The sequence below is a fragment of the Heloderma suspectum genome, chromosome 12, assembly GCF_057233095.1.
Source record: "Heloderma suspectum isolate Gila_16-S chromosome 12, 16-S_ref, whole genome shotgun sequence".
In the NCBI taxonomy this organism is placed as follows: Eukaryota; Metazoa; Chordata; class Lepidosauria; order Squamata; family Helodermatidae; genus Heloderma; species Heloderma suspectum.
This window is the reverse complement of record NC_139469.1, coordinates 33,045,946-33,062,645: the sequence shown is the minus strand read 5'-3', so window position 1 is coordinate 33,062,645 and position 16,700 is coordinate 33,045,946. Positions and strand designations below refer to the sequence as shown.

The 16,700-nt window shown below is 55.4% G+C and overlaps 2 protein-coding genes across 17 annotated transcripts in view; one reads left to right on the top strand and one right to left on the bottom strand.

The window, feature by feature from the left end:
- Positions 1–16,700, bottom strand: part of HAGHL (hydroxyacylglutathione hydrolase like) — a 73,801-nt gene that overhangs the window by 45,409 nt on the left and 11,692 nt on the right. For 7 of the 16 annotated variants that reach the window (XR_014785608.1, XR_014785610.1, XR_014785606.1 and 4 more), the window contains exon 5: positions 15,685–15,906. The exons of 1 other annotated variant lie outside the window; for it this stretch is intronic. Coding sequence is in view for 6 of the 15 variants with exons in the window: in XM_084818966.1 (XP_084675092.1) it covers positions 15,742–15,906 (165 nt within the window). In the remaining 9 variants the exon portion in view is untranslated. Of the gene's footprint in view, positions 1–1,311; positions 15,907–16,700 lie in introns of those variants that run through there. 8 more of the 16 variants (XM_084818966.1, XM_084818964.1, XM_084818971.1 and 5 more) reach the window with 2 other exon arrangements.
- Positions 1,102–13,415, top strand: CIAO3 (cytosolic iron-sulfur assembly component 3). The gene is made up of 11 exons (XM_084818948.1): positions 1,102–1,207; positions 2,938–3,033; positions 3,500–3,643; positions 4,169–4,301; positions 5,643–5,777; positions 7,354–7,472; positions 8,839–8,968; positions 9,613–9,685; positions 10,501–10,638; positions 11,516–11,673; positions 11,899–13,415. Exons 1-11 carry the CDS (start codon positions 1,133–1,135, stop codon positions 12,135–12,137), a joined length of 1,440 nt encoding a protein of 479 aa, XP_084675074.1. The 5' UTR covers positions 1,102–1,132; the 3' UTR covers positions 12,138–13,415.

The following is a 16,700-nucleotide window of genomic DNA, read 5'->3' as shown; positions in this document are numbered from 1 at the left end:
GTTTTCCCAGTAGCAACGTATGGCTGTGAGAGCTGGACTATAAGGAAGGCTGAGCGCCGAAGAATCGATGCTTTCGAACTGTGGTGCTGGAGAAGACTCTTACGAGTCCCCTGGACTGCAAGGAGGTCAAACCAGTCCATCCTAAAGGAAATCAACCCTGAGTGCTCACTGGAAGGACAGATACTGAAGCTGAAGCTCAAATATTTTGGCCATCTAATGCGAAGAGAAAACTCCCTGGAAAAGACCCTGATGCTGGGAAAGACTGAGGGCCAAAGGAGAAGGGGACGGCAGAGGACGAGATGGCCGGACAGCATCGCCGATGCCATGCACATGGGCTTGAGCGCGCTCCGGGAGAGAGCGCAGGACAGGAGGGCCCGGCGCGCTGCGGTCCGCGGGGTCACGGAGAGTCGGACGCGACTGCACGACCACAACGTCGTTCCGGAGCTTGCACGTATGCATGCGAATGGGCGCACGGAACCGCTTCCCCCGCGCCCCGCTTCCCGCCCCCCAGCCCGATGAAGAGCTCCGGAGGAGGCGAAGGCTCGCCCACTCTTCCGTGGCCCTGACGAGAGCCCGGGCTGGCGACGGGCTTTGGACTGTCCCGCCCGCCCTGCTCGCTTCGGCCCCGGAGGCTTCGCCTTGCTCTCGCCCCGCACGTGGGCGACTCTGAGCCCGAACCCGAAGTCGCGGCTGCCTCGAGCGCTTCGCACAAGCATGCACCTCTTTGGCCGCCGCCTTTTCCTCCCCATAGACTCGAAGGTAGACTGACACGCAGGCTCACGTTCCGGATTTACACAGCGTTTTTTTTTCCTAGCCCGGAGAGGCCGAGAGAGACGCTCCCCGAAGCCAGGGCACACGCTGCTGCCCATCGCGCCTGGGCACAAATCTTGGATCCCTCCGTCCATTTCCACGGGCGGCTCTCGCAGGGCGCGCGCCTTCTTCCAGCGCTGTCCCTGAAGTTCCCACCCAGGAAGGTGGGGCGGGCTCCTCTACACGTTACTTATCTCCGCGCTCCTCCCGCCCCGGCCGCTTTTACGGCAGGAGGGCTCGTCGCTTGCCGACGCGGCCGCAGCCGTTTGCAGCGGTGTGGCTCGGCGCTTTGCGGCGGCGCGGCGGGAGAGGCGCTCCCAAGATGGCGGCGGCGCTGTCGCCCTTCAGCGCAGCGCTGCAGCTGACGGACCTGGACGACTACATCGGGCCCTCGCAGGTGGGCGCCGCGGGCCGAGGGAGGGGGCGGGTGGGCGGAAGGTGGGGGCTCCAGCATGGCCGACGTTTCTGACCCTCACAGCAGCCCCGCAAGGTGGGCCGGCGTTTCTCGCACCCCCGCATTGCCGAGGCTCAGAGTGAGTGGCTGGCCTAAGGCCGCCGAGGGAGTTACATGGAGAGCCGGTCTAAGAGTCGGACACGACTGAACAACAACAACAAGAATAGCAGACGAGGGCGAGCGAGACCTGGGTTCAAATCCCCCCTCCGCCGTGGAGTTCGTCGGGCGACCGTGGGCCATTCTCTCAGTGCAACCTACCTCGCAGGGTTGTCGCGAGTGGGGTGTGATCATGCCTGATGCCTCGGGGAAAGGGCAGGATTAAAATGTAATCAGTAAAATAAATGAATTCGAAGGGTGCAAAGTGCTTTGCATGCATTTTCCCCAGAGAGCCTTACAACAGCCCTGTAAGGTAGGCCAGTACTATCCTCCCCCGTATTGTGCGGGGTGGGAGGCTGAGAGAGAGAGAGAGAGAGAGACTGCCTTGCGTAGGATGACCTGATGGATTTGTGGCAGCAGTGATATTTGAGCGGGGGCCTTTTGTATTAGCTCCTCAGTTGCGCTGATGCTTGGGTTGGCTTCGGCCCTGCAGTATGCAGAGGAATCCTGAGGACAGGAGTGCCTCTGAGCATGTGCAGAGCGTGTTGATTACATCCTGCTGGCTAATCACTGCTGACCCAAACAATCTAGGGTTAGGGAAAAGGGGCTGTGAGCCCAGAGCCCCCCCTGCAGGTTTCCTTGGGGAGGGGCTGTGTGCGCGTGCGGGGAGGGGGGGCGGTGGAAGAGAAGTCCCACTGCATTTACTTTGACCTTTTTAGAAATCTCAGCGTGCCTCCACATCGTTCAGAGTGGCGTCGATTGCCCTCTTCCCCCCCAATTATCTGCACAAGCACCCTATGCGGTAGGTTAGGCTGAGAGAAAGCGAGACTCCTCGCGTGAGCATCCTGACTGAGGGAGGATTCAGACCCCGATCTCCTTATTTATTTTTTATTATTTATTATTAAATTTATTAATCGCCCATCTGGCTGGTCACCCAGCCACCCTGGGCGATGTACAACATACAATAAAACAGTTTAAAACAATAAAAGTCCAGGGGTGGGGAGCCTCAGGCCTGTGGGTCGAATCCAGCCCTCCAGTGTTCCCAGATGGCCACACCCCCTTCCCCTGGCCCCACCCCAGACAGAAACACACACGCACAGTCTTTTTTGGGAGTAGCTCACTGATAAGCCTGATATTTTCTGTCTCCTTGAAGTCATAGCAAAAGAATATTCGCAACTTGCGAGAGCAGTACAGATTGGAATGTGTCTGTTTAAATATGGGCTTGGGGTTCCTATTTATGTTAAAAGCTGGAGTCGATATTGGTGGGATCGATTATGGACAAGTGTGCGCTTTGCAGGTAAGGGTCAGCACTTCCTCTCTAACCATCTAGGATTTTTACTGAAGAACTAAGCGGCAGCTTGGAGTGAGGGATGAACCTGACATTAGTTACCCGAGATGTCTGATGTAGGAATTTCAGGACTGTCAAATGACAGTGCAATGTGATGCAGCCCAGCCAAAAAATAGTTTTTGCTTGGGTGCAGTTTGTCTTCATATTTGGCTTATGCTGTATCGTATTACATGTGAGGTTTTGTTTGTTTTTGTGTCCCACCATTTTAGTAATTTGATTTCTTCTTCAGGATTGCATAAAACCCATCAAAGTTGATAAGAAGCCCGGGAAAGCAGCAGCCAAGATCCGCATTGAAGATGATGGGACTTATTTTCAAGTTGATCAGGTAAAGCTTCCTTCCTCATTCAGATCATGTCATAGGTACAGAATGAAGTTAGTTTTCAGCAGCTATGTATCTGTTGGGGACTAGCAGCTCTGCAGCCCAAGCTCTGGTTCTGGCAGCCCCTTGAAAGGGGAGGGAGCTCTGGAGGAGCGCCAGCCAGGGCCTTTTCAGACATAGTCGGAAGAGCATCATTGTTATGGGTATTTTCCCTCACCAAAAGGCAAGGATTCTCTTCTGTGCTCTGTACTGTGGATCTTGTGTTTGGTCCTGTGGTGTGGAACTGACACATGGGACAGCCAGCCAATGTTCCTGGGGTCCACGATCTAGCAGCAATTTCTCTGTCGGAAAGGATGAACGCTTGTTATAAAGTCTCTAATATCTTTCAGAAGTGGGATCTGCTAACAAAAGTTGAAGTGATTTTCCTGGTGCTTTTGAGCTGATCCGAGTCCATTTTGCATCTCCCTTCTAGGATGGAGGGTCACAAAAGCTTGAAAAGGCCAAAATTACCTTGAACGACTGTTTGGCTTGTAGTGGCTGCATCACATCGGCTGAGAGTGTCTTAATCACTCAGCAGAGCCATGAAGAACTCTCCAAAGTGTTACATGCCAATAAGGTAAGTAAGCAGCTGATGACATCTGTGTGTGTGTAATGGGGGCTGAGGCCCTGGCAGGGTGAGCTCTTCCTCACCCAGCTCCTGCAGAAGACGTCTGTGGGCCAGGCCTGATCTCCCACCTTCCTGCGCTTCCTGGAAGACTGGCTTTTCTTCTGCTGATTCTGGTCTTCTCCTGCGCACACATGCGCGCGCGCGCGCGCGCACACACACACACACACACTTCTCCTCCAGGTCTCCCCCTGTCAGTGATGTTGGTAGCAAGCTGTTCAGAGCAAATAAGGGGGGGGGGTGTTTAAAAGCTAGCTGTAGTGTGTTCACAATTAACATTTTTCCACTTTTCATCAAACATAATCTTTTTGAAAATAATTCAACAATCCCATGCTACAAACAGGTGTTGGGCAGCTCAAGATGCATAAGGATCAGTAGAATACAGACTTTAAAAATGTGAACAAAAATAATTACAGCAGTTACTTCCCCACCCTTCCCTGGCCAGCAAATATTAATATTGATTTTTTTTTTTTAAAGACCTCAGGTTCTGCTCCTAAGAAGCTGGTGGTGGTGTCTGTATCTCCGCAGTCCAGAGCTTCGCTAGCTGCAAGATTTAAGCTGACTCCTTTAGACACAGCTAAGAAATTGACAGCCTTCTTTAAAAGATTAGGTGAGCTGTGTTTCATCTGAAATGGGTACCTGAAGATTCAGCCCTTAAGGCGTCAGTCCTGTGCTTGCTGGTTAGGGAGGAAGCCTGATTTAGCTTCTGGGAACTCTGCCTAGGGTCGGGCAGTGGGACAGGGCTTTCTCTTCTGCAGAAAGAAGAGTCTTGTGCCCTCCGTCCAGCGCTCCTGAGCAGAGACTTCCCCATTCACATCAGCGTTGAAAATGCACGCGCTGTTCACCCCATAGAAGGGAAAGGAGCTGCCATTGGTTGCGAGGAACCTCCAGTCTATGGATGCTTCAGGCGTTCACGCAGTTACAGGACTGGGCTCCGTGGCCGAGCCCCTGCTTTGCATGCGGAACGTCCCCAGTTCAATCCCGGCATCTCCAGTTAGAAGGATTAGGTAGCCGCTGACGGAAAAGACCCCTGAGACCCCGGATAGCAGCTGCCTGTTGGCACAGAGTGCACTGAGTTAGATGGACTGATCGTCTGACGCAGCTGAAGGCAGCCTCCTCTGCCCCTCTCTTCCCTCATGGGATGGAGCTGCAGCTCAGTGATACACGATGCGCTTTGCGTGCAGAATGTCCCTGGCCTCTCCAGGTAGGGCTGGAAAAGATGCCAGCCTGAACACCTGGAAAGCCACGGCCGCATGTCACAGAAAATGGCAGGCTAGTTGCATCGGCGGCCGAAGCTGGCGCAAGGCAGCCCCCCAAGTATCTTCAGCATGTGTCTACGAAGAAGAAAGCTGGCCGAGCCGGCAGAAGTCGCCTCTGCTTCGGGCGGAAGGGCTGTGCGTTGCCGGCAGGTCTGGGGGGTCTCTGCACGGAGTGAGCCGCCAGTCAACAGGCCCTTGCACGTGCGCTGGCCTCGCGCCTCCAGATCAGGTCGGGGCTCCCCCTTCCCCTTCTGCCTGCCACTTTTCAGCCTCACAGTTCAGCCTGATGCTTCCACCTGTGTTTCCAGGTCTACTTTTTAAAAAAAGGGATATTCTAAAGCTGTTGCTCTGAAGCCGTGTGGGAGCCATGCACGCTTGCTGTGAGCTGTCCTCGAGGAAGGGTGGCTCAGCTGGACGGAGCCTGCTGCTGCTCAGCACTCAGGGCCCCCCTTGCTGCAGTGCCGCTGTCCCCAGCCCGGTACCCGCCCGGAGGGTTGGGCTTCCGCTCCTTTCCAGCCGGCTGCTGCCTGTGGGGCCAGCAGGAGCTGGCGGAGTCCGCTCTGGTGCCGCGAAGGGGCCCAGCGCCTGCCTGCCTCAGCAGCCCTTCATAGCAAGCTCGAGCGCCGCCCCCCCCAGCTGCGCCCCAACCGCCAGGCTGCCCTAATGCCTGTCTCTGTGCTTGTGCTTGTCAGGGGCGCACTTTGTCTTCGACACGACCTTCTCCAGGAACTTCAGCCTGCTGGAGAGCCAGCGAGAGTTTGTGCAGCGCTTCCGGCAGCAAGCAGAGGGTAAAAAGGCTTTGCCCATGTTGGCTGCTGCCTGCCCAGGTAGGCCTCGCTGGGAGGGGGGAATCTATATGTGGATTGTGGCGTTGCATGGCATCCCTCGCAGATTGGGGGTGGGGGGCGCGGGGAAGAGCTGGAGCTCCGTGGTCACACTCCCGCAGAAGGTCCCAGCTTCGATCTCCGGCATCTCCAGGTCGGGCTGGGGAAGACCAGCAGCTGCCAGACGGCGTGGAGCAGGGCTGCGGAACCTCTTTCAGCCCGAGGGCTGAATTCCATTTTGGTGACATTCCCGGGGGCCGCATTCCAGAGGTGGGGAGGGGAGAAGGCCAGTGGTGTGTGTGGGGGGGGCAAGATTCCAGCATACTTCAGCTGCAAGCTCTCCCTGCCAGTTGCTAAGCCTTTGGAGAGGCATTTCAGCCTTTGAGAATGGGGGGGGGGGGGTTGCAAAAGCCGGGAAACCATGGAACAGCGGGGAGGAGGGGGGCAGGGGAGGGGGCGTGGCCACTGGGGGACCCCAGGAGGGCCAGGAGGGGACCCCAGATGGGCTGGGCTGGGCCAGGCCTGCAGGTCAACGTCCCTGAGCTAGGTGGACCAGCGGCATATGGCTGCTGCCGATGCGCTCTCTGATGCTTGTCCTGCCCCAGCAGGCAGGACAGATCCAGGAGGTGGTGTACAAGCCAGCCTGCCCAAGTGGGGACCTGCTGAGCTGGACTCATGCCAGCAGCCTGACCTCGCGGCCTGCCCGGGGCTTGACTCCTCTCTCCCCTGCCCCCCTTTGCAGGCCCAGGCAGGCCGACGGGGCTTCTTTAGCCACCGGCTGGCTGCCATGCCAGGATTCAGCTTGGTGACCTGTGAAGGCCTAGCAGGGCCTGGCCAGGCCAGCACTCCAGAGGGGCCTTGCCTTGGGGCCTCTTGCCTGTTCTCCAGTGATGCTGCCGCGGCAGCGTGCGATGCGGCAGCTTGGCAGCGGCCGCCAGGGCAGTGCTTGCAAGCACCCTGGCTCCCTCCAGGCCGGCTGAGGCCCCCTCCATGCTGTTGTCATCCTCTGCAAGCTAATGGAGTGATTCCTCCCTTCCTTTGCATGGGGGGGAGACAGTCCTGCTAGCCAAAAATGGCTAGGGGAGGGGGCAAAGTCCTCTCTCCACCAAGGACCCTTGGGCGACAAGGGCTTCAGCAGAGGAGTGATCATCCCCCCCACCCCCAGCCCCAGCCAATTTTCAGCAGGGGGCTTTTCCTGTCCCTATGAAAGCCGATGGAGATGTTGGTCCATTGGCTTTAATAAGGATGGACCCCACCCCCACCGATGAAAAACCGGAAGGGGGCAAAGTGCATCCCCCGCAGGGATCCTTGTGGCAACAAGAAAGAAAGAGGAGCCAGAGAGAAGGAGAGAGGTCAGAGTGAGCAGCACGTACGCAAACACAGATAAAGTGGGCGTCCCCCACATTTTTGAGATTGGCCCTCCATCCCCCGACAGTGCCCAGGGCACTTCTTCAAAATGGCAAACATGCCCACGGGTTGGAAAGCCCTGTGCCACAGGATGATGGGCTGGCGGGCGACAGATGCTGCCTTTGAAGCTGGGCTGTGGATCTGCATGACGTGCCCCCGCTTTCTCTTTCAGGCTGGGTCTGTTATGCCGAAAAGACCCACGGGCGGTTTATCATTCCCTACATCAGCACGACCAAATCGCCCCAGCAGGTCATGGGGTCCCTTGTCAAGGGCCACTTTGCCAAGCAGCAGGTGCGTCTCTTCCTCGGCCGCCTCTCCCATGGGAGGCGCTGTGCTAGGATGTCTGGCAGCCAAAGGAGCCCCAAGACTTCAACCTGCCTCCCCAGCAGTTAGCCTCTGCGGGAGCTGGCCAAGGGCCACCCCCCCCCCCCAATAGTGGGAGCGGAGACCCTGTCCTCCCCATGGGAAGACAAGGAATGTCGCTTGAAAGGGCTGGGCCAAGCCACACCCACCTGTTCCCATCCTGTGGGATGGTTGGATGGCATTGGGCTTGATGGGTGTAGGGCAAGGGCCAGGGAGACATGATGGAGGGATCCAAAATGATGCGTGGTGTGGAGAATGCGGAGAGGGAGACATTTTTCTCCCGCTCCTGTAATACTATCCCTCTCCCAGTGGGTTCATCCCATGAAGGTGACTGGTGGGAGATTCAGGAGAGGTAAAAGTACTTCTTTGCACAGCGCATCGTTAAACTATGGAACTCACTAGCACAGGATGCAGTGATGGCCACCAATTCGGGTGGCTTTATTAAAAGGGGGTTAGACAGATTCCCGGAGGAGCAGGCTATCAATGGCTACTAGTCCTGAGGGCTCTGTGCTACCTCCAGCATCCGAGGCAGTAAACCTATGTACACCAGTTGCTGGGGAACATGGGCAGGAGGGTGCGGTTGTGCTCATGTCCTGCTTGGGGGTTCCTCTGTGTGAACAGAATGCTGGGCTAGATGGACCCTTGTTCTGATCCACCAGGGCTCATCTTATGTTCTTATACCAGCCTGGCTGGAGATGATGGGAGTTGTAGTCCAGCACAGCTGCAGGGCCCCAGGTTGAGGGAAGGCTCATTTATACAGAGGGTGGAGGATGGGTCTGTCGGCTATTATTTGTTTTGGTTGCTAGCTGGAACCTCCATGCAGAGAAGCTGTCTACCTCTCATTGCCAGATCCTGGGGACAAACATCAGGAGATGGTGCTTGTCTTCATAGCACACTTGTGCATGTCCAGGGGCGTCCAGCTGACCTCTGTTGAAATCAGGAATTGGGACTAGATGTCCTCTTGTCTTATTCAGCCACAACCTGTTCTCTGCCATCCAAGACAGTAGGACAAGGAAAGACGGCTTAAGTTACCAGAAGGCAGATTTCAGTTGAACATCAGGAAAGACTTCCTATCGGTTAGAGCAGTCAGACAATGGAACCAACTTCCCCAGGAGGTGGAGGGAGGTGCTCTCCGTCCCTGGAGATCTTCAAGCAGAGACTGGACAGCCACCTGTCAGGGATGCTTTACACTGGATTCCTGTGCTGAGCAGGGGGTTGGATGCTTTGATCTGAATGGTGCCTTCAGACTCTGTGGTTCTATGATCCTTATGTTCTAATGCTCTCTTGCTTATAGCACGTGACGCCTGACCAGGTCTACCATGTGACGGTGATGCCTTGTTATGATAAAAAGCTAGAAGCCTCCAGGCCGGATTTCTTCATCCAAGAGCACCAAACCCGGGAGGTGGATTGTGTGATTACAACAGGTACAGCAGAACCTAGAGCAGCAACCTAGGCCGCGGTCAAATTGGACGTGCCCAGAAGACTAGCTTGCCTAGTCCCCTCCCTTGAAGTATAACCATTTTTATACACACACACACACACACACACACACACACCCTTCCTGCCCCCTGAAGAGCTAATCGGGCCCAGCCCGCAGTCTGCCATAAGCAGAGAGCAGAAAGCTCCAGGTGACACAGGGAAGCCAGCCAAGGGGTGCGTGGCAAGCGGGAGGCAGCCCACCTCTTCTCAGGATTGCTAGCCACTCTTACCAAGTGCCCTTCACACACACCCTGCCCCCCCACCTGGTATTTATTGTAGGACGGGACAAGAAGCCTCTCTGTTTTATTTATGGATACCCTGCCTTAGCCCATCCGCTCAAGGCAGCTTGCAGAAATACCTGTCGGTTGCTGAGCTCTCCCCCCTGGGCACTCAGTGCAAGTGACGGGGTGACGGCGCCTTGAAGATCCAGGGGAGGACACACTGGGACAGTGGCTGGCGCTCTTTCCCGCCACCACAGCCCCTGCTAGAGAGGATGCCGTGACTGGCCAGTCATCGTCTGATGCTTCCTCTCCCTCTCCCGGCTTTTGGCTGCCCGAAGCAAGCTCTTGTGCTCTTCTCTGTGTTTCAGGAGAAGTATTAAAGCTGCTGGACCAGGAGGGGGTTTCCCTTTCCGAAGTCGATCCTGCCCCTTTGGATAGCATGTAAGATCCAGCGTCTCTCGCCTGGCTAGACTTGCCTCTGTCTGCTCCTTCAGTGTTTTGTGCTAAGGAGAGCCATCCGCTCCCTCACAGAGCACGCCGCCCTTTGCGGTGCCTGTCCAGCAAAGAGCTCCACGTGACTTGAGTTAGTGAGCCAAGCCACGCACCACAGGAAGAGGAAGGCAGAAAATGCCTGGGGTCGTTGCCCAGTCTGGCGGGTGGGGCAGAACTCCTTTCTGCTTCCAGAGATGGCGGTGACTGGGAGATGCTGCCTTGGGCTCCTTAAATGAGTGGAAAAGGCTGGATGTAAATGTAATTAATTAATTGAGAGATAGATGCATGCCCACCCCCATGTAAGCTACTTGGAAATGCTTGGTTAGTCCTTCCAGGGTCTTATCAGAAAGGTTATCTCGGCTTGGGAGCATGTCGGTATCTCTTGGGCTGAGCAGTGGACTGCAAAGGCTCTGTATTTTTCATGTGAGCCTGGGATTTTGCACTGAATTCAACATCTGGAGAAAGTTCAGCTGCTTTTTCTTTTTCAAACAAAGGAAAACAGAAGCCCCGATTCCAGCCCTTGCGGTTCCCGAGATGAGCATCCCAGTGTGTCTGCTGTGATCCTAGAATCCAGGAGGGGCTGAACAGGCCTTCCAGTGGGTGGGGCGCTAGTGCTCTTGCCAGTTTGGTTCTGTGTAGATGCAGCCTGCTTATTTCACACTTGCTCAATGTGCGTAACTTAAATCGGGATCTGGCCTTTCTCAGCACGCAGCTGGGCGTTGTTTTCCGAAGCACCTAGTGGCTTTCCTTCCCTCGTCTCCCAGGTTCAGCAGCTTTTTCGAAGAGCACCTGGTTGGGCATTCTGGAGGTGGTTCTGGGGGCTACCTGGAGCACATCTATAAGCATGCGGCAAAGGAACTCTTTGGGATGCAAGTGGAGGAACTTCAGTATAAAACACTCAAGTAAGGACATCAAGGATCCTAGCTCACTGCAACCCCAGCCCCCTTGTAGCTGTGCACTCTCCTCCAAGCAAGGAAGTAGTGGAGGGCTATTCATTTAAATCAGGGTGGGCAACTTTGCAGGATCTGGCGGGCATTTTCACCCCTCTGGACTGCACTCCTGCCGTTGCCTCCACCCCCCTGCAGAATTTCATAGGGCAGCAGCAAAAAGAAAATTGGTGGCAAGGTGTTCTCAAGCTAAATTTGACCTTTTTTTTACTGCTCTGTAGCCGTAAACCGTTGGTTTTGTTTTTGCTGCTGCAGATTTTGGCAGGGCCAAAATTGATTGAAATTGACCAAACAGCTTCCACGGTTCAAGCACCCTGCTTCATTCACAGAATTTTACCAGTGGGGGTGGCGTCCAGGCATTGTCGTCTTCCATTTGTGGCCCTCCCGTGTTTTCCCACGGCTTCTTCCAAGTTTTTTTTTCTTACCGTGGAAAATCTGCCAAGGAGAAAAAGCCGGAGTAGCTGCGCAACATATTTTGACGGGCGGCACTAGGAGCCCTCCAGCCGGAAGCACTGCAACTGCTGCTTTTATGATCACTGAAAGTGTGCGGCCTCAGGCCCTGGGGACTGGGGCACCAGGAACCCCTGGCAGCAGCAAACGAAAGGGCGAGGAAGCATTTCTACTCCTCAATGAGACGGACTTTGCCACAGAAGCTGTGTTGTTCATGCACGTTCTGCTGCCAGCCCTGCCCCTGCCCCCCCCCCCCCCCCGGCCAGTGGGAGCCGTCTTTCAGGTCACAACAGCACAGCCGGTAGCTCAGGAGCCTGGTGGAAAATGTGATGTTTTTGCACAACTGATTTCTTTTTTGTGTGTTCTTGAATCCCCTTCTCAGAAACAAGGATTTTCAGGAGGTGACCCTGGAGAAAGATGGCCAAACCGTCTTGCACTTTGCCCTGGCTTATGGATTTCGGAACATCCAGAACTTAGTGCAGAAACTGAAGCGGGGGAAGTTGCCGTATCACTACATCGAGGTGATGGCTTGCCCTTCAGGTGAGGGCGCTGGCAGGTTTGAAATAGCGGGTTGCTAGAAGGGATGGAGGGCGGGGGGGGGGACGTACATCACCCAGAACTCTAAAGAAGAAGAATGCTCCCTCTGAGGGAAGTCCCCTGACCAGCTGAAAAGAACCAGCCTCGGCTGGGGAGAGCAGAGGTGTTTAACGAAGCCCTCGTTCGCATTCTTCTCACACCTTCAGCTGTGATCCTCTTGTTTTCCAGGCTGCTTAAATGGAGGAGGCCAGATCAAAGCGGATGGCCAGCCTGGGAAGGACCTGCTCCAGCAAGTGGAGAGGCTGTATGAATCGGTACAGCCTGAAAAGCCCGAGATGAACAGCGCCGCCAAGGAACTCTACAAGCAGTGGCTGGGCGGCCCCACCTCGGAACAAGCGCGAGAAACCCTGCACACGCAGTACCACGCGGTGGAGAGGACAAACGCCGGGTTTAACATCAAGTGGTGAAGGCGGACAGGTGTGCGTTGGAACCGGAAGCACCGAAGGGCATCATGTTTTTAAGATTCCCCTCTCGGACACAGCCAGTGGCTGTGGAGAGACCCTTTATACTTTGCAAATACGTAGCAAATAAATGGTAGTACCAAAGATCGGAATAAAAATAATTGCAAACTCAGGATTTGGCTTTACAGAGGGCAACATCCATTCAGAGATGGGCCTAGTTCACGGTAGGATGTTGCCTAGACAAGTTAGGGAGGGGCCACGGTTTGTGGCAGAGCCCCTGCTTTGCATGCGGAAGGGCCCAGGTGCAATCCCTGGGTAGTGCTGTAAAAACTCCTGCTTGACTCCCTGGAGAGCCGCTGCTGTCCGTCAGTGTCAACAGTACTGGGCTAGGTGGACCAAGGATCAGTACAGGGCAGCTTCCTATGTCCCTAGAGCTGTAGTCTTGTTACATTTACCCTTCCGGGATCAGTGCCTGATCTTTGCATCCTGCCTCAACAGCTAAGGGCGATGTCGCCCAATCTTTAAAAGCGATCTCCCAACCACAAGGACCCTCTTCAACAGTGGAAGTGATGCTGCCACAGAAGTATTTCTGCACCCCACAATTAGGGATGTACAAAAATCACTTACCTTTCGGGGATTATGCTGATGGTGCAGGGGGAGGCGTTCCGTCCCTCCTGCTGGAACACTCGCCGGGGGGGGGGGAGGCGCTCCGCCCCCCCCCCCCCCCCCCCCGGAATCCTGGCTGGCCGGCTGGCTGTGCTCCGCAGCAATTCTGTGGAGCCGCCAGCCGGCTCCACCAGCAGCCGGACATCCGGCCGCTGGCTAGCAGGGACGCAAATGGTGGTAGCCATAGCCACCGCCGTTTGTGTCCCTGCAGTCAGCCGTGATAGGCTATGTAAATGTTTATGTAGCCTACCATGGCTGATTTTAAAAAAATGCGCGTACGCAAATGCGTTCCTTATTTTGGCATGTCTTAGTCTACGTCAACATTTACGTAGACTAGGCGAAAATAAGGGGAACACAAATAGCGTAGATGCTACGCTATTTGCGTTCCCCTTATTTTCACCGCCTTAGTCTACGTAAATGTTTACGTAGGCTAAGACGTGCCAAAATAAGGACCGCAAATGGCGGCGCTCATGGGCGCTGCCATTTGCGTACGCGCGGTTTTTTTAATCAGCCTTGATAGGCTACGTAAACATTTACGTAGCCTATCACGGTGTTTTTTTAAAAACTAGCCATGATGGGCTACATAAAGATTTACGTTTTCTATCACGTTTTGTTGTTGTTGTTGCTTTTTACCTGGAAATGGCGGCGGCGGCCGGTCAGAAGCCGCCACCGCCAGGAAGATCCGCCTAAGGTAAGTCCCGTCCTGGGGGGGGGCAGGGGGACATTCCGCCACTGATTTCGGGGGGCTGAATGAGCTGGCATTCGGCCTCCCCGAGATCCGTGGCGGAACTTTCGTAGATCCCTACCCACAATGCACAGGAACACCTGGCCTGGGCTGAATCCCCCTGCCCCATATCACTGGCGGCTGCTCCTGGAAAAGCCTGCCATGGGAGGATGCCCGTATTCCTTTACTCTGGCTATAGGCCAGCCTCCCTCCAAGGAGGAGCCTCCCCCGTCCCATGACCCTGTGAGGTCGGTTGGACAGAACAAAGGAGTGGGTAGGAGACATCAGTCCGTTTCTGGTCCAGGTCAGTTTTGCATGTGCTCATTCATAAGTCCTCGTTCCACATTAATGTGTATTTAAAAAAAGACACAGATGTATCTACACAGTTAAATAAGGGGTTTTGAACATTTCTCTTGAAATCTGAATGTCTAAGAATGCTTCATTGCAAAATATGCATTTTAAATGCGTTCTGGCATGTTTTTTGAGCCGAGAATGGCCCTGCAAAATTTGGGGAAGTGTGAAATGTAAAGAATAATTACATTCCGATCTGCCCCTTGGTCTGGGAGACGAGAATTGGGTCAGTTGGCAGGTGGCATGCCGGAAGCATCGGCAGCTGAGCTGTGGGGCCTGGCTGGGTGGGTTGGGGGTCTCCCTCCATCCACTGCACCCGGGTGGTTGCCCATCATGTTGCAAAGAACGTGTGGCGGATGAGTGGGGAGAGGAAGGGCTTCCCCTAGGGATGCTGCTTCCAGCAGCATCCTGGCAATGGCTTTTTTGCTCAGGCCTGGCGATGAGGCGCCCTCCCTTTCTGCTTGCAGCGGAGTGGGAAGAGCCAGAGGGGGGATCCCCACCCTCTCGCCTGCAAGGGCAACGCAGCGTCTCCCTGCTCTACTGGCACACGGCACAGCAACGCTGGAAGCTGCCTTCCCCCGACTCAGACCCGGGTCCATCGAGCCCAGTATGGTCAGCACAGACTGGCAGCAGCAGCTCTGCAGGGTTTCAGGCAGGTTTCCCAGCCGGCTGGAATCAAACTTGGGGCCTTCCCCATGCAAGACAGGGGGCTCCACCACTGCGCCATGGCCCCCCCCCCTTGCCACTGACCCCAGCACGGGTGTCTGCCTCTCCTTCTCTCACCCCAATCGGAGGCGGCTTTCAGCGATGCGTGCGCCAGCGGCCCCACGGGCAGCACAGCCTTGCTCACCCTGGGCACACCTCACATCTCCAGAGAGATGTGGAAAAGCGTTGTCTCCACCACCAGCCACCCTGAGTCAGTGCCAAGCCTACAAAAGAGGCTTCTGCTGCCCAGCTGGTCTTAGGACAACGGCATCTGGCGGAACATCCACATCAAGCCTGCCTCCCTGTGCCTGCTGAAACAGATCCCCATCCCCACCCCGCAATGGAAACAACGCCTGACTAAATATGTGCGCCTGCAGTGGCTCATGCTTATCCCTTGACAGCCCTTGTCTCTCCCCACTCCTCCTTCCTCCCTGGACAGGGACGCATCCAGCCGCGATTACAGAACACTCGACTGGCAGCTGAATGTGCGGAATGACCTCTTGCAAAACACTGCAGGAGGCATCCTGGAAGGTCGATCAATGGTCCGTTCATACAGGCAGAATATCACTCAGTGCTGCCGCCATTAAGTGATGAGAAGGCATGTCTGAATCTGCAACCAGCCCTTGGCGATAGGCTAGAAACAGGAAGCTCTGCTTAGTGATGTCAGGTATTAAATATGGCACCTACTGGGGCAGTTCACACCACACACCAACCCACACTCAGTGGTTGAGTGTGGGCTGTTTTGAACTGTGGGTTCTTTGTTGAGCCGTGGGTTATTGTGTTGTCTGAACGCAGCCAGGGTGGCTTGTTCACCATGCAGTGTGGCTTATTTTCTCGAACAAGCTACCTTGCATAGCCATGGTTTGTTGTTGAGTGGTTCAGGGTCGTTAACAAGCCACACTGCATGGTGAACAAGCCTCCCCGGCTGTGTTCAGACAACACGATAACCCACCCTGCGGAAATCATGTTGCGTTCAGACAACACGCTAAGCCACGGTTCAACAAACAACCCACAGTTCAAAACAGCCCACACTGAGCCACTGAGTGTGGGTTAGCGTGTTGTGTGAACAGCCCCACTGTGAGCTGTGACTATCAAAACCCCCTGCACCTGAGCAAATGCAGAAGTTCTATCAATGCGCGGACAGCATCCTTTAAGGGCTCTGGGTCAACACCGTTGGCAGCACTGCCATCCCCAACAACGTTTTGGAAGGACCAAGGGACCTGTGAAGGCTGCAGGAGCATCCGGAGAGTCGTCTTCCCACACGAAGTAGCAGACATGCCCAGAGGTGTGGCCCGGCGTGAGGAGGCACCTCACGTTGATGCTGCCGAACTGCCAGAGAGAAAGAAGGAGGCCCCTGCAGGTCAAAGCCCAGGACAGCTGTCCATTGCCCGCCTCTGCTTGAAGAAAACGCAGCATCCGGGAACCGTGTTTTCTGACAGCCGGAACGGGGTGGTGAGGGGGAGCCGAGATGAGGACACGCCTCCCTTTGGCGAAACGCTGCCGCCTGCTGGTGGTCTGGCAGACAGGACCATCGGACACGGCGGCTGGGTTCGGACGATCAGCAAGGGAAACAACGCAGTATGGGTTGTGTGTCCCCCCCAGTTGCGTGATAGCCATTTCCCTAATGAGCCATGCCGTGTCGGGGATTGCCGTGTCATCCGAATTTGGCACATGGCACAGCGGGGATAGCTTCTTACCCTACAACCCACAGCTTGCAGGAGGGGTTGTGGGGTGGGTGAGAAGCTGGGTTCGGGTGGCACAGCAACTCCCGATGTGGCGTGGGTAATTAGGGAAACGCCAGCCACGCAACTGGCACGCACCAGGAGAGGCGACACTACCCATACTGCGTTGTTCCCCCCGCTGTCTGTCTGAATGTGGCCACTTTCAACTAAGCTTCAGTTTGGGGTGAGCAGTAGGGGACCATTTCTGGTGATCCAAGGGTGACGACCCATGAACCTCACTTCAACCCCTCATCTGTAAACCTCTTCAAAGGGTAGAGCAGAGGCTCTGGGGAGCTGAGTCAGTAGCCCACTGGAAAGATCAGGGGCCTGCTCCACCTTTTAGTAGAGTCAGAAAAGTCCCGCTGGATTGGACCCAGGATCCAGCTAGTCCGTCGTTGTCTT

Excerpts from the sequence above, each read along its gene's own strand:
- CIAO3 (XM_084818948.1), top strand. The coding sequence starts at position 1,133 with ATGGCGGCGGCGCTGTCGCCCTTCAGCGCAGCGCTGCAGCTGACGGAC. Across the intron at positions 5,778-7,353 it reads GTTGGCTGCTGCCTGCCCAG|GCTGGGTCTGTTATGCCGAA; the intron begins GTAGGCCTCGCT and ends TTTCTCTTTCAG. Across the intron at positions 8,969-9,612 it reads GGATTGTGTGATTACAACAG|GAGAAGTATTAAAGCTGCTG; the intron begins GTACAGCAGAAC and ends TCTGTGTTTCAG.